Consider the following 17,921-nt stretch of genomic DNA (forward strand, 5'->3'; position numbering starts at 1 on the left):
TGCCACTTCCAGCTGCTGCGCGTATCCTTGGGCTAGTCTACCGTCTTGTAGCCACCCAGTGTTGAGCCGCGGCGTTCGACTTCGACGCGTGTTGTGCACCGTCGAGAGTTTTGAGCGCAGGCATACTGCAACAAGGTAGTGGTCGGATTAAATATTCGCACTGCGGTAAGTGCGGACATTCGAGATGTCAGAGAAGAATTTACCGTCGATTATGTCTTTCTCGTCGTCGGGTCTCCCTTCCTGTGGGCAGTGCACGTTGATGATGCTATAGTTGAAGAAACAAAAGAAGAGAAAGTGACAGAAACAGAATAGATCTAGTTACATGGGAAGCGAGCGTCATCCACACCTCTGCTTCATTCTCACTTCATGTAGAGAGGATGAAATGGTTACCAAAAGGACGATATTATTAATGTTCCAATCATTCGATGCAGGACAACAGGGAAACAACAATGCTGTTCAATTGAATAAAGCAGGGGATCAGCATTGAACCAGCAACTTTGAAGGTTGATACAACAAAGTCCACGTTATTTGATGCAACAACCGAAATAGTTGTTTAAGTCATACAAGATTCTTCTGCGTGTTACAAATACCAAAGTACGTACCATTTCCTGCCACGATGCGTCTCCGAATTTTTCTGCTGGTATCGTTATCGGAGGCCATCAGTGAGCCCAAGTACACGAATTCATCAACCACCTCGATTTCACAAACAATACTCGTGGTGGATGGCTACAAAGTATATACAAACAAAATACAAAACAAACTCGTGGTGAATAGTGAATAGCAGGCACAAAGGACCATCACCTTGACGTAACCCTCTGCGCGTTTCGAATGGACTCGAGAATGCCCCTGAAACTCAAACTACGTACATCATCAGATCCATCGACGCCTTGATCAACTGTATCAGTTTATCCGGAAATCCGTGTGCGTGCATCAGCTGCCGTTGGTGGTCCCGATCGATTGCATCATACGCGGCTTTAAAATCGATGAATAGATTATGTGAAGGCACGATGTATTCGCGGCATTTCCGCAATACCTGACGTGCCGCCAACATCCAGCGATCACTGTTACTACACTGTTGATACACAATGCGCGGGATATAAAAAATGTTGAAATCTCATTGATAACATAAAAGTAAGATTTATGGTTGAATATTTTTCAACCTTTCAAATATGTACCATCACTGCTAGGTAGCTTTATCTTTTCTTGCTTCAGCACATGTTTCATATAACAATAAATAAGTACTTCCGTTGAAATCGAGAAATCTAAAGTTTCACTCATTATTGACACCATAACACCATATTCTGTATTTGAAATACATTGGGACCCACTGTAAAATTGAGTGAATGATATCCATTTATTACGTGATGCAAAACATGCCGTTTTTAGTGTTTTTTGTAAATAATTTTAAAAAATTGTGTAGGGAGCACCTCACTCCTGGAAACTTTCCCCTACAAGTGTGACTCAATTTAAGGGCGATCCCTTAGTGGAAAAATACTGAACATTTAAGGACTTAATTTTGTTAATTAAGCTTAAAAATAATATTTAGCAGGTTCACGTCTTCGTAGTCATTGCAATCTTTCATAGTTCCCCACCAAGTCATACCTATCCATACTGGGATTTCCCGTATAGTATGTTGAATAAGCAGATATAGAAAGTTAGTCAATCAACTGCATACCACAGATGGTTCTGCGATCAATCCGACGTAATTGAGTAAATTGGCTGGTCTATTTATGTAGCAGCCAGAATAGGCTTGCACTAAATTGCGATGACGATTTATTAATTTGTTAAACACGGTTTGGCGCGGCGGCGTTGGCGCTCGGTCGGTATCCCCACATTGTAGTCGAGTTAACACACCTCGTCCATCCGGTATTGATGGTATTTGTAGCACGGCAGCATCTTAACGTCACAATCATTAACAACTTGCCGTTGCATATTTATGACAAGACAATAACTCAGTGTAAGGGAATATGAATGGCAGATAAATCAGAAGAATGTTTCGCGAGTTTGGGACCATCCAGTCAACAGACGCAATTAAATTCCCGCGGTTGTTGGTGGCTGCTAGCTGTTTGGATGGACAGTTTGCTCTAGAGTGGTTTGTCATTCGGATTGTTCTAATTCAGAAACTAGATTGGGAAGTGCGAAAACGGCACACAACTAGGGAAAAAGACTGTTCAGTATTAAACGCGCAGTTGACGAGTCAAGTGATCTTTAAAAAAATCAATGGGGTTCCCTCAAAGTGTTATCGATATAAGGACAGGAAACAATGTTAATGTTATGAAGATGTGTCGAATACAAATGTGGATAGTGTTCCTACTAAGCAATTGGCTGAAGATTACGGTGGGAGATAATGCTTTCATCGATGATCCACCCGATGGTTATTATAAGAGGACTTCCTTAGATGGTAAATATAAAGTGCTTTGTGATTATGGAAAAACCGAGAGTGACTGTGAACATGAAACGGAATACAACGATCTCGAAATGTGTGACAGGCCATATAAAAACGTGATCTCAAGAAGCACAATCGTGTACGTGGTTATGATTCGAAAAGAAATTTTCATCGGAGAAGCGTCTACTTGAATTCAGATTTTTCTATATTTTCCCAAAGCAGTCATTTTTTCGTATGGTGAAATATTAGTGGTTAAAACAATCTTCAATGCAATAGCTACCAAATGAATAATGCTAAGTATAAAAGTGTACCTTCTTTTCAACAACTATACGTGTTCGTTGTTTCTACGACGAAGAAGCAATATCTATATAACAAATTAGCACTATTCTATATATTTCATTAGCGATATTTTACGCATCTTTACTCTATCATTATTCAGACTATTCTATGTATTTCTAAAGCAAGTTATTTTCATGCGTTAATCTGTCGGATTTGGTCACACTGTCCGAGCGAATTCTGAAACAATAATGACAGCATTCAATATGTTTTCTATATATTTCGATTTTGACATAAAATTGAATTCGATCTGCTCTCATTGATAGCAGGAATAGTTTTCGATTTGATGTCAAAGTAAGATTTTTCTACCCTACGTTTTGTTTTACTAACCGTTAAAACGACCAAAAAGATCAAATTAAGTAGGAGGAGATCCCCCAGTGCCGGACACCTAAGCCAGTTACCAAAAAACTCCCTAAATACCCGGATTATGTTCACTTGTATACCATATACACAAAATATGATCTTTGATGATTCATACAAACTATATTTGATCGTTTGATCATGTTTTCGACGATGTATTTTGATGATGAATTTTGGTGACAAATTTCAAGTTTCCAAAAAGTGTCCCCTAGTACCGGACACTATTGCGTCATGTTTAAATATGAATAAGTTCCTGTTACATCGTTTACAACAGTTATATTTTTCACTTTGCGTTGTACATATTCAATTGTGTTAGTAGAGCTTGTTTGACTCTCCAGATATATTTTTGCCTTTCTCGCACCGAAAGGCTAAAGGATCACTCCAAACCCGAACTTTTTATAGAAGGCTCGGAGACCCATAGTGTTATATACCAATCGACTCAGCTCGATGAACTGAGCACATGTCTGTCCGTCAGTGTGTGTGTGTGTGTATGTGTGTGTATGTGTGTGCACAAAAGCTAAGAAAAACATTAGACAACTTTTCGTATAGTAATCTTTGACCGATTTTCTCGCGACAAGTTTTATTCGACAGAGGACAAAGCCTTGTTGATCACTATTGAATTTGATAACGATCGACAGTTGCGTTTAACAGTTATAAAGAAAATGGTACATCGAACCATATAAGCCCCATATAAGGTTGATGCCTTGACTAAATGCGAGAAAGACTGTATCACTAATCGGTGAATTAAAATGGTTTTTTACATCCTACTCAAAATTACCACATTTTTCAATGTCATCTTTTATTTTTTGTTTCTGTGGCTTTCTGAAACCTTAGTAGAAGAAACAATTGAATCGAAGTAGGTTTAACTAAACAGGTGGAAAGAATGGCAATTTAGTCACCTTTAAAAATTTCACTGTCCAGAACTTGATTTTACACCACAGTAGTTGTCCACAGTTGCTGTGGCTCATAGTAGGCATTATTTGCGTCATGAAATTTGTTCTATTTGCCAGCTCCACACTGCTCATCGAATTTCAATAGCGCAATCATTCGCTGACCATTCGTTGTTCTATCTATTTGCACAGTAGTAGTAGTAAAATTATTTTTTATTTAATTAGGGGAACTGTTTTGGCCATGTTCCTAGTTTGGCCAATTTTGCGAATAACTCCAAAAATAAAGCAATTCGCGAAAGTTTTATTAGTTCCATCAAAAGATATATTCCTCACGGTTCAACGCTGCTTTCAACTGATCGATTATTTTGGAAAAATATGTATTTTCCAGGGTTGGCCAAATTAGGCACTAAGTTGGCCAAAACCAGTGCACTTCCCCTGCTAGTAGACCCGACAAACTTCGTTTCGCCTAAAATTAATTTATTATCGAATTAGTTCTCGAGTTATGCAGAAATCTATGCTTCATTTGTATGGGAGCCCCTCTTTCCAAAGGTGAGAAGGGTCTCGAACTATCTTAAGAACCTTCCCCGGCCCCAAAAACTTCTGCATACAAATTTTTACGCCGATCGGTTCAGTAGTTTCCGAGTCCATAAGGGTCAGACGAACAAAAATTCATTTTTATGTATATAGATTTTTGTGGTCTTACTTATTTTTAGTTACATATCAAGTGTTTGATCTTGAGATCCTTCTTCTTTGCATGAATTCAATTTGATAATACTCTAGTTTGAAACATTTGCATTGCAAAATCCTACATTTTAGCCTACTAAGGCATTGGTTGGTTTCTAATTAACTTAAAACTACTATTTTGATAACCTCGCTACTCTATTTACATTTCGAGAAAAAAATTATAACCTAATTTGGAACTGGCGCCCTAATTGCTTCTTGGTCCGAGAAGGCACAACGAACCCAGAATCTTTCCTTACACTCACCAAAGCGATCTTCAAGAGTTTTCATCTCGGCCAGATGGTGGACCTCAGGTGTTCTTGTCCTGGGTGGGGTGTTCATTATCATCCGCAGGAATTTATTTTGTACCCGTTACAGTTTAAGATGATGGGTTTTGGCGTAACTCTCCCAGACCGGCATGCCGTAATCGATCACAGGGAGGATGATTTACTTGAATACAGCAAGTTTAATTTTCAGAGACAATGACGACCGGCGGTTGATCAAAAAATACAATAGCTTCAACAAAACGTTACACTTTGTCACCGCCTTGTCAACCTGTTGCCTGAAGATAAGCTCAAGCCAGGTAGTCGGCAACAGTTGTGCCATTGAGGATGATTTTACAGTCCCCCCAGGCGGTACATGTCCAGCTGTTGAGGTACTCTGTCAGGGCATCCAGGCCTTGTCGGAGTTTTGCCACTAGCGCTCTGATCACTTTACCGTTGTAGACTGTGGAAGTGTCATCTGCGAAGAGAGACAGAATGCCGCCTTCTGGAGGTTCTGGCATGTCGGAGATGAACAGATTGAAAAGCAGGGCCCCGAGGATACTGCCCTGGGGGACGCCTGCGACGATGTTGAGCGCATTGGAACTCGCTCCGCTGATTGAGGCCCGAAATGTCCTTGCCGACAGGTAATTGTCGATGATTTTAGCCAGGTAGCTGGGAAGATTGTAGCGTTGTAGTTTTTACACCAGGCCATCTGTCATACATTGTCGAATGCATTCTCGACATCGAGTAAGGCCATGGTAGATGTTTTTGAGACAAACTTGTTCCGTCTGAGGACGTTGGTAACTCGGGTCAGTTGGTGTACGGTTCCTGTTCCTCCAGCAAGATGTTGAGATTTTCGGCAGACTCAAGTAACCGGTGATGAATAGCTTTTTCAAATAGCTTGGATAATCCTGAAAGAAGGCTGATGGGACGATTACTTTTGGGGGAGGAAGGATCCTTTCCAGGCTTACGGATGGGGATTACTTTCGTTGACTTCCAGGGCGATGGGAAGTAGCTCAGACGAAGACACTGATTAAAGAAAGGTGTTTAAAGAAAGGAGCACTCATGTGTTTGAGATCGAGATTCAGAATGTCATCGAAACCTTTATGTTCTTTGATGATTTAATATAGGCCAATAATTCGCCAGGTGAGATCTCCAACTCCTCCGAAAAGTCGTTGAGACTCAGATGAATGTTGTGTGCATACTCGTTAACAGGTGCTTCGTGTGGCTGATGATGTTCTGCTCAAGATTGTGTGAGCTGAAGAAATGATGACCTATTTCAGCGACCTTCTCTGCAAGAGTTATCAAGCGATCCTTATAGCCATTATTGTCTACTGGGATTAAAGGGGGAATGCGCCGAGGCTTGGATTTTAGTATTTTGGTCATTTTCCAGAACAGCTTAGCACAGTCTGGGAGAGCACGGGTCTTATTCGAGAAATCGTTATTTCTGAGGTCCACCATTCTGGCCTGGATAATTTTTGTGATCACAGCGTGCCTTAAGCTCAGGCAGTCCAGTACGCTGAAACTGCCTGCGAGTTACATACCGCAATCGAATCAAATCTTTGGTGAGTGTATCGATGGTCAGGGTGTTGCTTACCTGCCGAGCCGTCGGTACATGTTGTTCCCGGGCCAACGAGATCGCCTCTTCAATGGAACGCAGCTTTCGATCAGCTTTCGAAACGGTTCAGACATTTCCGGCCGCGCCTGGTAGTCGACGATATCGTCGATATCCTTTGGGACCGGCCCCAGTCAACTCGATGATAGTTCCGCTGGGTTAGCTCGTGTCGATTCACTGAAGTTCCAACTTCCGCCACCACCAGATAGTGGTCCGAGCTGAGCTCCTGGAAGACGACCGGCTGGGAGACGTGATCGTGCATGTTCGTGATGAAGATGTCGAGCGTTGCATGGGCCCCAGACCGTGTCAACCGGGTAGGGCTGTCTGGGCTCAGGATGGTGTAGTGGCCCTCTAGTTCGTCGTTGGACCAGACGACTCCGTTCCGGTTTGAGACGGTGTTTCCCCACGATTGGTTCTTTGCGTTCAGGTCTCCGGCGATAATGAACTACCCCTGCCGCCGAGTGAGCTGACTATATCCCTTCGTAGCTCGGCCGACATGCCATCGTCGACTTTGGCTTGTGTGGGATGATAAGCCACGATGAAAGTGACGACTCCGATGGAAGTGGTGACTTCCACTCCAACGGCTTCGAAGTCCGGCAGCAGACGGCAGGCGATGTTGCTTCGCAAGGCTATTGCCACTCCTTCCCCTCTGGAGCTTATTCGATCGAACATCACCAGCTTAAAACCCGAATTGTTGCACTTACCTCGAACGTGATGAAAGCCGCGTCAATCTCCTTCTCCTGAAGGAAATCGCTCGACAATTTTGCTCTTGAGCGAGCAAGCGTTCCAATTTACCAGACCCAACCTAGTAGCCATTTTCAATGACGAAATGGCCCAGAGTGTAGATCTGATCGAACCGGAATTTGCAGCTTCGAAGCCGAGTCGCAAGTTGGCTGAATATTGGAGCCAGCTGCTCCGGGTGTAAAGCGAAGCGGAATCCTCCAGGGGTAGAGGATGCTCATCTTGATGTCGGCGGAATCCAGGAGGAGGGAGCGGGGGCTATTCGCTGGAGGATGGAGCTGGCGGTGCTGGAGTTTGATGCGACGCAGCTGCTGCTGCCAATCGCTTGTGTGGGGGTAACGGTGGGAGGACTTGAATCGCTCGATGGGGAGCCGCGATGGCCGGATAGTTCACCTCGTTGACTACATGAGCACGGTTCTTCTTCGGAAGGTTTCTGATGGAAGCCTTCTTCCGGATTTCCAGGAACTTGGATCGCTTTGGGCAGCGCACTTGGGATCAGCCACTTCCATCTTGTCGCACTCGTCAGTTGAGTGGGGTTCGCCACACTTGTTGCAGCGCGGCTTCATGTGGCAGTTTCTGCTTCCGTGCCCGAAGTTGAAGCAGTTGGTGCACTGCGTACAGTCGCGGTGCACTGGGCGATATCGATCCCAGTCAACGACGCTATGGTTGATTATCTCAACCAGCTTTAGGTCCTTGAAGGTGGTGGAGCCATGCTCCAGGTAGGCCAGAAAAAGCTGGTCGCGATACCTTCTCGTCTTGTCGTGACGAGAAATTTTGTGCACCTCGACTGGCTTGAGTCCGCTGCCAACTTCTCAACTCCTGGATGAGCTCATTTTTCTCCATGTCATGGAGCCCTCGCAGCAAAACCTTGAGCGGCTTCATGTTGAACTCATATCTGTGGACTTTGAGGAACTCCACGACTGACTTGTGAAGCTCCGTGTTGGTGGGCATCACCTTAACGCCTTCACTGCAGAGACGGAATGTACAGTTTAGGCCAATTCCCGGAGCTTTGGTCGCAGTTCCGGCGGGTCGCCTCTGATGAAAACCGGCGGACATTTCTGCGACTGCTGCTTCTTGCGCTCCTTCGGCGGATTACCGGTGTCGTCAAGTGGCAACGACGAGTACACGTTGCTCTGCAATAGTTGTTTGGAGGTGTTACCCGCGCCTCCAAGAGCAGTCGGCTATCAAGTCTCCCATGACGGGTCCGGGAGAAAATAATGCCAACGCGACGAAGCAAAAACGTAAACAGCGAACAAACGAGAAAAAACAAATGCGCCAGCAAAAAACACGTCCGTACGTGCTGCTATCTCGAACTGGGCCATACATGCGTTATTTGCCTATTTTTATAGCACTTACTCTTAATAGACGCAATAAGTTGCATTCAATGAGGAATTTTATCGTATGGTTCCATATAGAAGATGGGACGGATCGAGCAATGGGATTGGAAGTTATGGCCAAAATACTAATTTCAAAAGGTGTATAGTATAACCCACTGGCGTATAACCCAAATATTAGGGACTTTTACACATCCGATTTTTTTGCAACAAGTTCCGTTCGACGAGCATTCTTGAAATGAGCATAACAAATTAGTGCATAATGAAACTGTTTACCTAACAGCAGTGTTGTCCTACACTCAGGGCAAAAAATTCTGCTCTTTGATTTTACTCCATCTAAACGATTTTATAGTATCAACTAAGTAAGTTCAACTAATAGAAGGATATTTGAATTTTCTGTTTGTGTGTTCTGTGTTTTCACTGGAGTGTATTTTGAGCGCGCGCGCTCCTGTGGCTCTGGAGTGCATTTTTTGACAGTTTGCCATGACATTTAGAAAATCCAAATATTCTCCTATTAGTTGAACTTACTTAGTTGAGAATATAAAATCGTTTAGATGGAGTAAAATCAAAGAGCAGAATTTTTTGCCTTGAGTGTAGGACAACACTGCCTAACAGTGTTGTTTAAGACTTTTCATATACTTTCATATCGCATAAGAAAGTCACTAACACCGCTAGGTGGAATAATTAGAGTTTTTAAATAAAGTTACTTAGTTCGTATTGATGAAAACTGCCTTCACTATATAAAAAAAAATTCGAATATCGGTCATATTGTGAGCAAAATTAAATTTACAATTTTAAACGGCCCAAACTTTAATTCTAGGCAAATACTACATCCTTTGTCCTCGATCATCCTCATGCATGTAATGATCACACCCTTTCCATCTTTTTTTTTTTTTCAGATTGCCCACACCGCTTCTACAGCGAAGATGTTTCGAGTTCACTCAATTTTTTCATATTGGGTGGTGCCCGCGCTTATCGCAGCGAGTTTCCTCATATGGTGAATCAAAAGACTAGAATGTAGTCTTCAATAAAGTACTAACAGGTTTCTTCCATTGTCACAGGCTGCCATAGGTTGGACCAACATCATATCCGGGAGAGTGGACTACGAATGTGGAGGATCCCTAATCTCATCCCGTCATGTAGTCACTGCCGGACACTGTGGGTTCAATGATAAGGGGTATGTAATTTGTTGCGTCAACTGGTGTTGAAACTCAAATAACCATCTCACTTCAGCCTAGCCCCGGATACTGTTCGTTTGGGAGACACAGATCTTGGTTCGAAAGATGACGATGCCCAAGCTCAGGACGTAAAAATTCGCAAGTTTATCCCACATCCAAACTACAAACGATCTCAGAAATATTACGACATAGCCATAATCGAACTGGAAAGTGAAGCACATCTGGATGCGGCAGTTTGTCCGATTTGTTTGTGGGCTAAGGATGGTCTCAAGCAGTTCGCCGGAGGGCTGCAGGTAGCTGGCTTCGGCGTTACCGATTATGGTAAACTTGATGCACTTAGTGGAACGTAGTTGAAGTTCTTATTGGCACTATATTCATCGCAGCCTCGGACCATAGTCCAACTCTACAGAAGGCAACTTTAGATTATTACGATTTCGACACGTGCAACAGGATGCTACCCCGACCGCGATCACTCTTCAAGGGCCTCTCATCAGACCAGTTTTGTGCCAAAACGCCCATGAAGGATACCTGTCAAGGGGACTCGGGTGGACCGATTCAAGTGGAACTATCCGACATCAACAAGGTGATTCCGTTCCTAGTGGGGGTGACATCTTTCGGTACTGGCTGTTGGGATGGATCTTTCGGGATCTACACTAAAATATCGAGCTATGTCGAGTGGATTTCGTCAATTAGCAACGTCACAGTGAATCCCTTGGGTGAGTTTGAGATACAAGATTGACAAGATTGAAGTGAAATATGCGACATTTTAAATAAATATTGTTATCTTAGAATGTGCACGTCAGTCGGAATGTTTATCTTCGAGGAAATTTTCCGACAGTCGAATCACCCCTCAAAATAATTCACCATTCTTTCGAGTAAGTACCTAAACAAAAATTGTACAATCAAACGTGAATGTTGTCACTAACTGAATAATTGAAACAAAAGAATTCAGTTTAGTGATATCAAATCGACCGTGTGTTTTTTAACAAACTATGTATCTGAAAAATTAGGTTGAACTGTTGCGAGACGGTAAACGATTCAACCAATGCAGCGGTGCCCTGATCGACTATCGCCATGTGATAACTTCGGCAAGTTGTACCAGCTTGAACAACCAGCAACCGACGCAAATCCTTGCCAATGACCAATCGATTGACATAATCGACATCATTCGACATCCGCTCTTTGTTCCCGGAAAACATTACAATGATATCGCTGTGCTGCAATTGGCTAAATTTTACAATCCCCACAAGATCTATCAAATCGTAGCACCAGCCTGCATCTGGAGGAAGGATAAAATCCCGGAGCCAATTGTATTCTATTCGGGGTACGGGGAGGATTCGTCCGGGTCGTCGTCATCCTATGAGCCGTACGTTCCATTGAAAATCCTCACGGCATTCTACTTGGACAACGGACGCTGCAACGCCAATTATAGCGAACAGTTTGTAGAACAGCTACCAGGCGGGTTTAATGGGGACTTTGTTTGTGCGGAAAACCCAATTGACTTGGTGCCAGGCATTTGCAGATTAGAGCCGGGTGGACCGATTTCCAACTTTCGGCGTGATAATGTTGTTCCTTATGTTTACGGAATCAATACACTCGGTGAGGAGTGCGGTGGAGCCGGCAATCTTTTTGTGGCCACTCGGGTGTCATCCTATTATACTTGGATTGAATCGATAGTGCTAAATGGGATGACAAAGGTCAACGACAATCGTTTCGATCACAACGAAAATGAACTCGATAATCACATTCACGCTGTGGTTAATCGAGGAGATTTTCCCACAGAAAATAGTTTGGGTACGTGGTATGATGATGAAGTTAAAAACCCAAAACCATTCATCGAAATTTATTCTTTTCACAGTGTCTCATGTTATCCCTGGGTTGATTGCCTCTGATCATCGGTTAAAACCATATCATGATCATTTTGTACCATTAGCAACCGCGTCCAGTAGGTTTGTTTGGTGTAATATTATATCCGAAAAATGACCTTTCCTTATTTTCAGTTCACTACAGCTTTAACGATGAAACACCTTCGAAGTTTACAATTTACGGAACTCAATTGAATCGCATTCCATCGAATCCGGTCCATCTTCTCCAAACACTACGATCCATCCCCATACAACATACCAGACCATTATCAAGAGTTATCAAACCTGTTGAACCAATCAGATTCCCGTTTATGCATAGACAAAGCTTGGCAATACCACGAACGTTGATGTTCAAACCCATCAATAGCATAAGTTCACCGAACTACATTACTCCGCTACCCAACAGTATTCACTATCAATCACAATCACAAAAGACGGAATTTTTTAGCATAGTCAAATCAATCGAGCTTTATCAGGACGGTCGCTGTACTCTCAGTTCCGGTCAATCTGGACGATGTGTGCACTACAGCCTATGCAGTAGTGGACCATCACCGACCGTGAATTATTGCAGTACCGAGGCGCTGACGGTGTGTTGTCCCATTTGAGTTTGTTCATGACCGATGTCATGAATGCATTTATAGACCAGAGTAAATGTTGCAGAAAATAAAATAAATATTTAATATCCCGATCGAAATCTGATTGAATCATTTGTTTGAGAAACTGTCTGCATCCATTTTACACAATTCCTAGAAAATAACATAAAACTGGTTTCGAACAAATTGGCATCGAATCTTTCGATTTCTTCAATACAGACCAATAGTTTTTCAACCGTCTAAGACGAGTTAAGTAACTCCATTTAATTCCACCAGTTATTATAATTATAATTGGTGAAATTAAATGGAGTTACTTAACTCGTCTTAGACGGTTGAATACATTCCACTACAAAAGAGCTTAAAATATTTTTTCTGTCAATGGTTTTTTGGCAATAGGGGCCAGTGGTGCAATTTATCAACAATGCCTGCTGAGTGTGATTCTTTTGTTTTGTATTTTTCTCTGCTCCTCTTTGCCTATGACGGTGCCTTTCAGTCAGCAAGGCAAAGCAGGAGTAGCATAGCAAACTCGGTTTGCCAACAGCGGGCTGAATCTGATGATCATTCGGCACAAATTTCCTGTCATTGTCTTTCAAGTGATAGTATTCACCCATGCATTTATATAGGACCGTCGCATTCACGCAGCAGCGAGTGAACTGAAAGAACTGTCACTGCGGGCTGCGTGTGCAGTGAGAAGAGAGGTCTTTTGTTTACTTCATCTTTGATTCACTGAGAATGAGAATTCGCACCACTGATAGGGACACGGCAGGTATCCGTCCATCGTCGTAGGGGCTAAAACCAACGAAAGCAACGTACATTCGCTAGAACTCCACTATAGCAGATCGTTTCTTCTGAGCCTACGATTTGGTACGTATGAGTTTTACAAAAAACAAACCCAGATTAATCCACCTAGCAGTGATGATGCCTTTCTCGTGCATTATAAAATATATTGAAAAAATCACATTAGAAAGGTCAAAAAAGCTCTTTGGGGGAATAGATCACATTTTTTCGATCATTTTTAATATTTTTGCCTTGACACCATTCAAAAAAAATTGTTCTTTGAATTTTTAAGGGGGACCTTTGGGGAAAAACAATGTTTTTTCAATAATTCCGAAAAGCAATGATCGGGCCCATTTCCAATAGCAAACAATTCCCCGTCGAATGCAACTTGTTGCGAGTAAATCGGATAATTCTAAGTTCTAAAAGTGTGCCTACAAAATTTGTACACATACACACACATACACAAAAAACAGACGTCACCTCAGTTTGTCGAGCTGAGTCGATCGGTATATAACACTATGGGTCTCCGGGCCTTCTATCAAGTTTTTTAGCAATCATATAGCCTTTCGGTACAACTTTGTTGTACGAGAAAGGAAAAATGCATATGTTACAAATATGCGATCGTGCGGTAGTACAATGATTAGCGATAGTAAATACAATGATTAGCGCAACGGCGCGTTTTGAAAAATACATATGGATTAAAATTCGATATGTTTCCAACTTTCCTGATTCCCACGTAGTGTTTTTTCACCAATGTAATATTAAAGTTCAATCATACTACATAGTTGTATGTCATACATTGATTTTGCATCCCTTTGTGTAATAATTGTACAAGTACATTTGTGAAAATGAAACCAACAATTCACATAAATATAAATGAAAAAAAAAGCCGCATAATATGGAAATAAGGAGGTGTATGAAAACGAACGTTATGTTCAAATCACCCATATGCCTAAACTACACCATCATTCCACCCAAACCAACCAAACCACCCAAACCAAAAAGCAGTTAGCCTTAATGACACGCCTCTTCTTTCCTTCCAAAGCATGAAACAAAATGGCAGCAAACGTAACGAGCGCACGAGAAAGCATGTACGTAGGTATGCGATTTTTATTTCCAACGACGAAACTTTTACAGCTGTGTTGAGGCGGATGAAGTCATCGGCTTCGGGTCTCTAGCGCGTGTGTGTTCGTCCATTAGTTTTCGTGTTCCACATTTGAAGCTTTGGAAAACTTTGCTTGAGAGGTTAGCATCATCAATAAAGCACGAAAGAAGCAACACAAACATTCATGCTGTCAGTTATATACACGGTGCGAAATTTATTCACCGCATGCAGAAATGCTACACCCTTAATTTGTTTTACTCAATATTGTGCGGTTACTAGCTAAGTTTTTTTTAAACTTTATTAAGTGTTATTTTAATCTCCAGATTATGTTCAACACCGTACTTGCTAAATGGACACGGTCGGTTAAAGTAGCTGTTCCTTAAATAGTTCGTTAAAGTAGTCGCTAGATTATTCGCTGTTGGTTTGAGTGAGACAGAGTATATGTCAAAAAAAAATTAACCAGCAATCTGCGGTGTATTGTTCGAAATGAACGTTTATCAGCAATGGACTTAATGCTGTACTATAGATCTCGCATAATTTATCAAAAGGACCTAAGTAACATTTTTTTCATGAATTAATTTGAGTACTGCAATCAACAGAACAACATGAAAGCTATTGCGATTCTTTTCTAAAATTAGCATACTGGCTCACCAGTTACGCGCCGGGTCCCATGCGCCGAGTTGTGCGCCATGCAAAAAGTAAATAAACCAATGTCAAATAGATGTGAGCTTTCGGTAAGCTTTTCCACATTCGCTTGTAAGGTATGTAGCATATTGTCGTCCCTTTACGAAAATATATTTTTAAGTGAAATTGTTCGAGGTTTAGTAGTTTTTTGCTTTTCTTTCGCCTGTGTTGCGTTCGGGATATTGTTTAAGTGGATATTAGTAGTGCAATTATGTTTAATTTGTGATGTAATATTCTACACTTTAATTGAGTAAAGTACCATAATATGACACAATACCTTAGCGGCGCACAACTAAGCGAGGCAGAGGTGAATGAGCAAAATGCTATAATATCTCGAGAATCACAATATTGATTGCAGTATTCAAATTAATTCATGAAAAAATGTTACTTACTTTTGAAGAGTTAAGCGAGAATTCATGAAAATTTTACTTAGGTCCTTTTGAAAAGTTATGCGGGAAATGTAATAAAATGCGTAAAGCCAAAATAGAACTTTTGCAACACTTGCAAGTGTTCTGATTGTTTAAGTTGACTTTTTGTAAATTTATTGGTCAATATTTAAGAAGTGCAGTTAAAGAAAAGTGCATACTTAGTTTATTCAAATTTGATTCAGACTATCTTTTGAAAAGGGTCAAACTTGTTTTTACTGATTTTTTCAAATGGATATAATCGAAAAACAACCCTTCCTACAAAAAAGTGTTGTATGGGTGACTATCGCAAAATCAGTCAAACTTTCTAATAAAACTTTTTGAAAAACTCAAAATTGAACCCTACACTAAAAAATCTATTTAAAAATTAAAAGTCGATTTGCAAAAAAACGCCCTTTTCGATTTGGACGAAATTTTGTCTCAAGATAGGTGATTATGTTCCCTACCAACCGTCCATACATCGCAAGCTGGGCACTTTGAAGGAAAAAAATTTTCTAACAAAAACTTTTCTTGACGAAATTGATTTTTTCAGTGTCTTTAAGGAATTGGATTTAACATATGAATACATAATATACTCATATTAAGTATTCCTGTACAGTCAGGCAGAGTACAATGTTTTGGTCGTAACTGGTCGCAACTAAAGAAGCTAATAATGGTAATGGTAATATTTTTTTGAAGATATAAACCCCTTCTTAATATTACTCTTAATTTAAAAACAAACTATATTTAGTGGCTAAATTAGACAATGTATCATAAAACTAGATTTGCTTGGGGTTCTATAACGATGGCTTTCATTGGTTTAATTTCAGATGAAAATACACTGAAAATAATTCCGACAAGAAAAAGTTTTTGTTAGAAAAACTTTTTTCCTTAAGAGTGCCCAGCTTGCGATGTATGGACGGTTGGAACATAATCACCTATCTTGAGACAAAATTTCATTTAAATAAAAAAGGGCGTTTTTTTCGCAAATCGACTTTAAAATTTTTAAACTGATTTTTTTCAGTGTAGGGCTCAATTTGGATTGTTTCCGATATTTTCACTAGAAAGTTTGACTGATTTTGCAATGGTCACCCATACAGCACTTTTTTGTGGGATGCGTCGTTATTCTATTATATCCATTTGAAAATATTAGCAAAAAAATTTCAGCTCTTTTCAAAGGATAGTCTAGATTAAATTTGGAAAAACATTTTTGTTTTCATTTCGGATCATCTGGTGATTTTTCATTTCTCATTTTTCATTTCTTACTTCTTACTTTTCACTCCTCACTTCGCACTTCTCACGTCTCACTTTTCACTTCTCACTGCTCACATCGGCCCATAGGGGAAAGAAATGGCAGAAATGACGCTTAACTTTCAAAAAGAACATATGTCACCTTTTATTCATGAATTAATTTGTGTACTGCAATCAAAAGCTATCATATTGGTCTGTTGTTCACAATATTAAAATTCATTCATGAAAATATGTTTCTTAGGTCATTTTGAAAAAATAAACGAGAATTTTCAGTGTATACATAAAATCTTAAAATAGGTACTTTTTAACTCATTAATGGGTTTCTATGTTTCTTTGTGAAGTTTTTTCTTCCGTGTAAGCTGTGTATTCTATGCTGTCAGTGTGCTGGTTTCGAATAAATTGTGTCTTGGGAGAACATAACCTAGAAAATCGATAGCTTATTTGTTACGAAATAATGATGTCTCATAACTCTTTGAATATTTACTATTTTTTGAGAAGTGCCATCATTATGAAACTCAATAGTGAACAAGAAGAAAACATTCCCCATCGAATGCAACTTGTTGTAGCAAAATCGATTCAGGTTTAGTACTAGAAAAATTGGCTAATGTTTCAATGTGCACACACATACGCACACACACACACGGACACACACACGGACAGACAGACATTTGCTCAGTTTGTCGAGCTGAATCGAATGGTATATAATACTATGGGTCTACAAGCGCTCTATAAAAAGTACGTTTTGGGAGTGAAATGAAAGCCTTTCTGGTACAACTTTGTTGTACGAGAAAGGCAAAACCCAACTTAATTCACCGAGTGGTGATACTGCCTTTCTCGCATCTAGCCAAGACACCAACCTTATATGGCGACATGGCGGTAATATGGTTCGATGTACCACTTTCTTTATAACTTTCAAACGCAACCGTCGATCGATATAAAATTCAATAGTGATCAACTAGGCTTTGTCCCCTGTCGAATGAAACTTGTTGCAAGAAAATCGGTTAAGGATTACTATATGAAAAGTTGTCTAATGTTTTTCTTAGATTTTGTGCACACACATACACACACACATACACGCATACATACACACGGACAGACGGACATTTGTTCAGCTCTTCGAGCTAAGTCGATTGGTATATAACACTATAGGTCTCCGAGGCTTCTATAAAAAGCTCGTTTTCGGAGTGAAATTTGATTCCCAACGACTTCTCGGAAAGTCATCCCCATCCGGAAGCCTGGGAAGGATCCTTCCTCCCCCAGAAGTTATCGTCCCATCAGCCTTCTCTCAGGGTTATCCAAGCTATTCGAAAAAGCTATTCATCACCGGTTACTTGAGTCTGCCGAAAATCTCAACATCTTGCTCGAGGAACAGTTTGGTTTCCGACGCGGTCGGTCAACTGTACACCAACTGACTCCAGT

The 17,921-nt window shown here is 40.9% G+C and overlaps 1 protein-coding gene across 2 annotated transcripts; it reads left to right on the forward strand.

The window, feature by feature from the left end:
• Window positions 1-2,117: 2,117 nt before the first annotated feature.
• LOC134219897 (transmembrane protease serine 9-like) lies at window positions 2,118-12,370 on the forward strand. 2 transcript variants are annotated; one of them, XM_062698795.1, is made up of 9 exons: window positions 2,118-2,401; window positions 9,545-9,642; window positions 9,707-9,822; window positions 9,879-10,144; window positions 10,207-10,539; window positions 10,613-10,698; window positions 10,834-11,617; window positions 11,682-11,768; window positions 11,824-12,370. In XM_062698795.1, the coding sequence occupies exons 1-9, from the start codon at window positions 2,221-2,223 to the stop codon at window positions 12,291-12,293; spliced, it is 2,421 nt and encodes an 806-aa protein (XP_062554779.1). In that variant the 5' UTR covers window positions 2,118-2,220; the 3' UTR covers window positions 12,294-12,370. The 2 variants fall into 2 exon arrangements, with proteins under 2 accessions (XP_062554779.1, XP_062554780.1); XM_062698796.1 differs by having other exon boundaries at window positions 11,834-12,029.
• The last annotated feature ends 5,551 nt before the right edge of the window (window positions 12,371-17,921 follow it).

The sequence above is a fragment of the Armigeres subalbatus genome, chromosome 3, assembly GCF_024139115.2.
Source record: "Armigeres subalbatus isolate Guangzhou_Male chromosome 3, GZ_Asu_2, whole genome shotgun sequence".
NCBI classification, from domain to species: Eukaryota; Metazoa; Arthropoda; class Insecta; order Diptera; family Culicidae; genus Armigeres; species Armigeres subalbatus.

Bases quoted from the DNA above. Each gene is read 5' to 3' on its own strand.
- LOC134219897 (XM_062698795.1), top strand. From the start codon at position 2,221: ATGGGGTTCCCTCAAAGTGTTATCGATATAAGGACAGGAAACAATGTT. The intron at 10,145-10,206 runs GTAAACTTGATG...TATTCATCGCAG, and splicing joins CTTCGGCGTTACCGATTATG to CCTCGGACCATAGTCCAACT. The intron at 11,618-11,681 runs GTACGTGGTATG...TTCTTTTCACAG, and splicing joins TCCCACAGAAAATAGTTTGG to TGTCTCATGTTATCCCTGGG.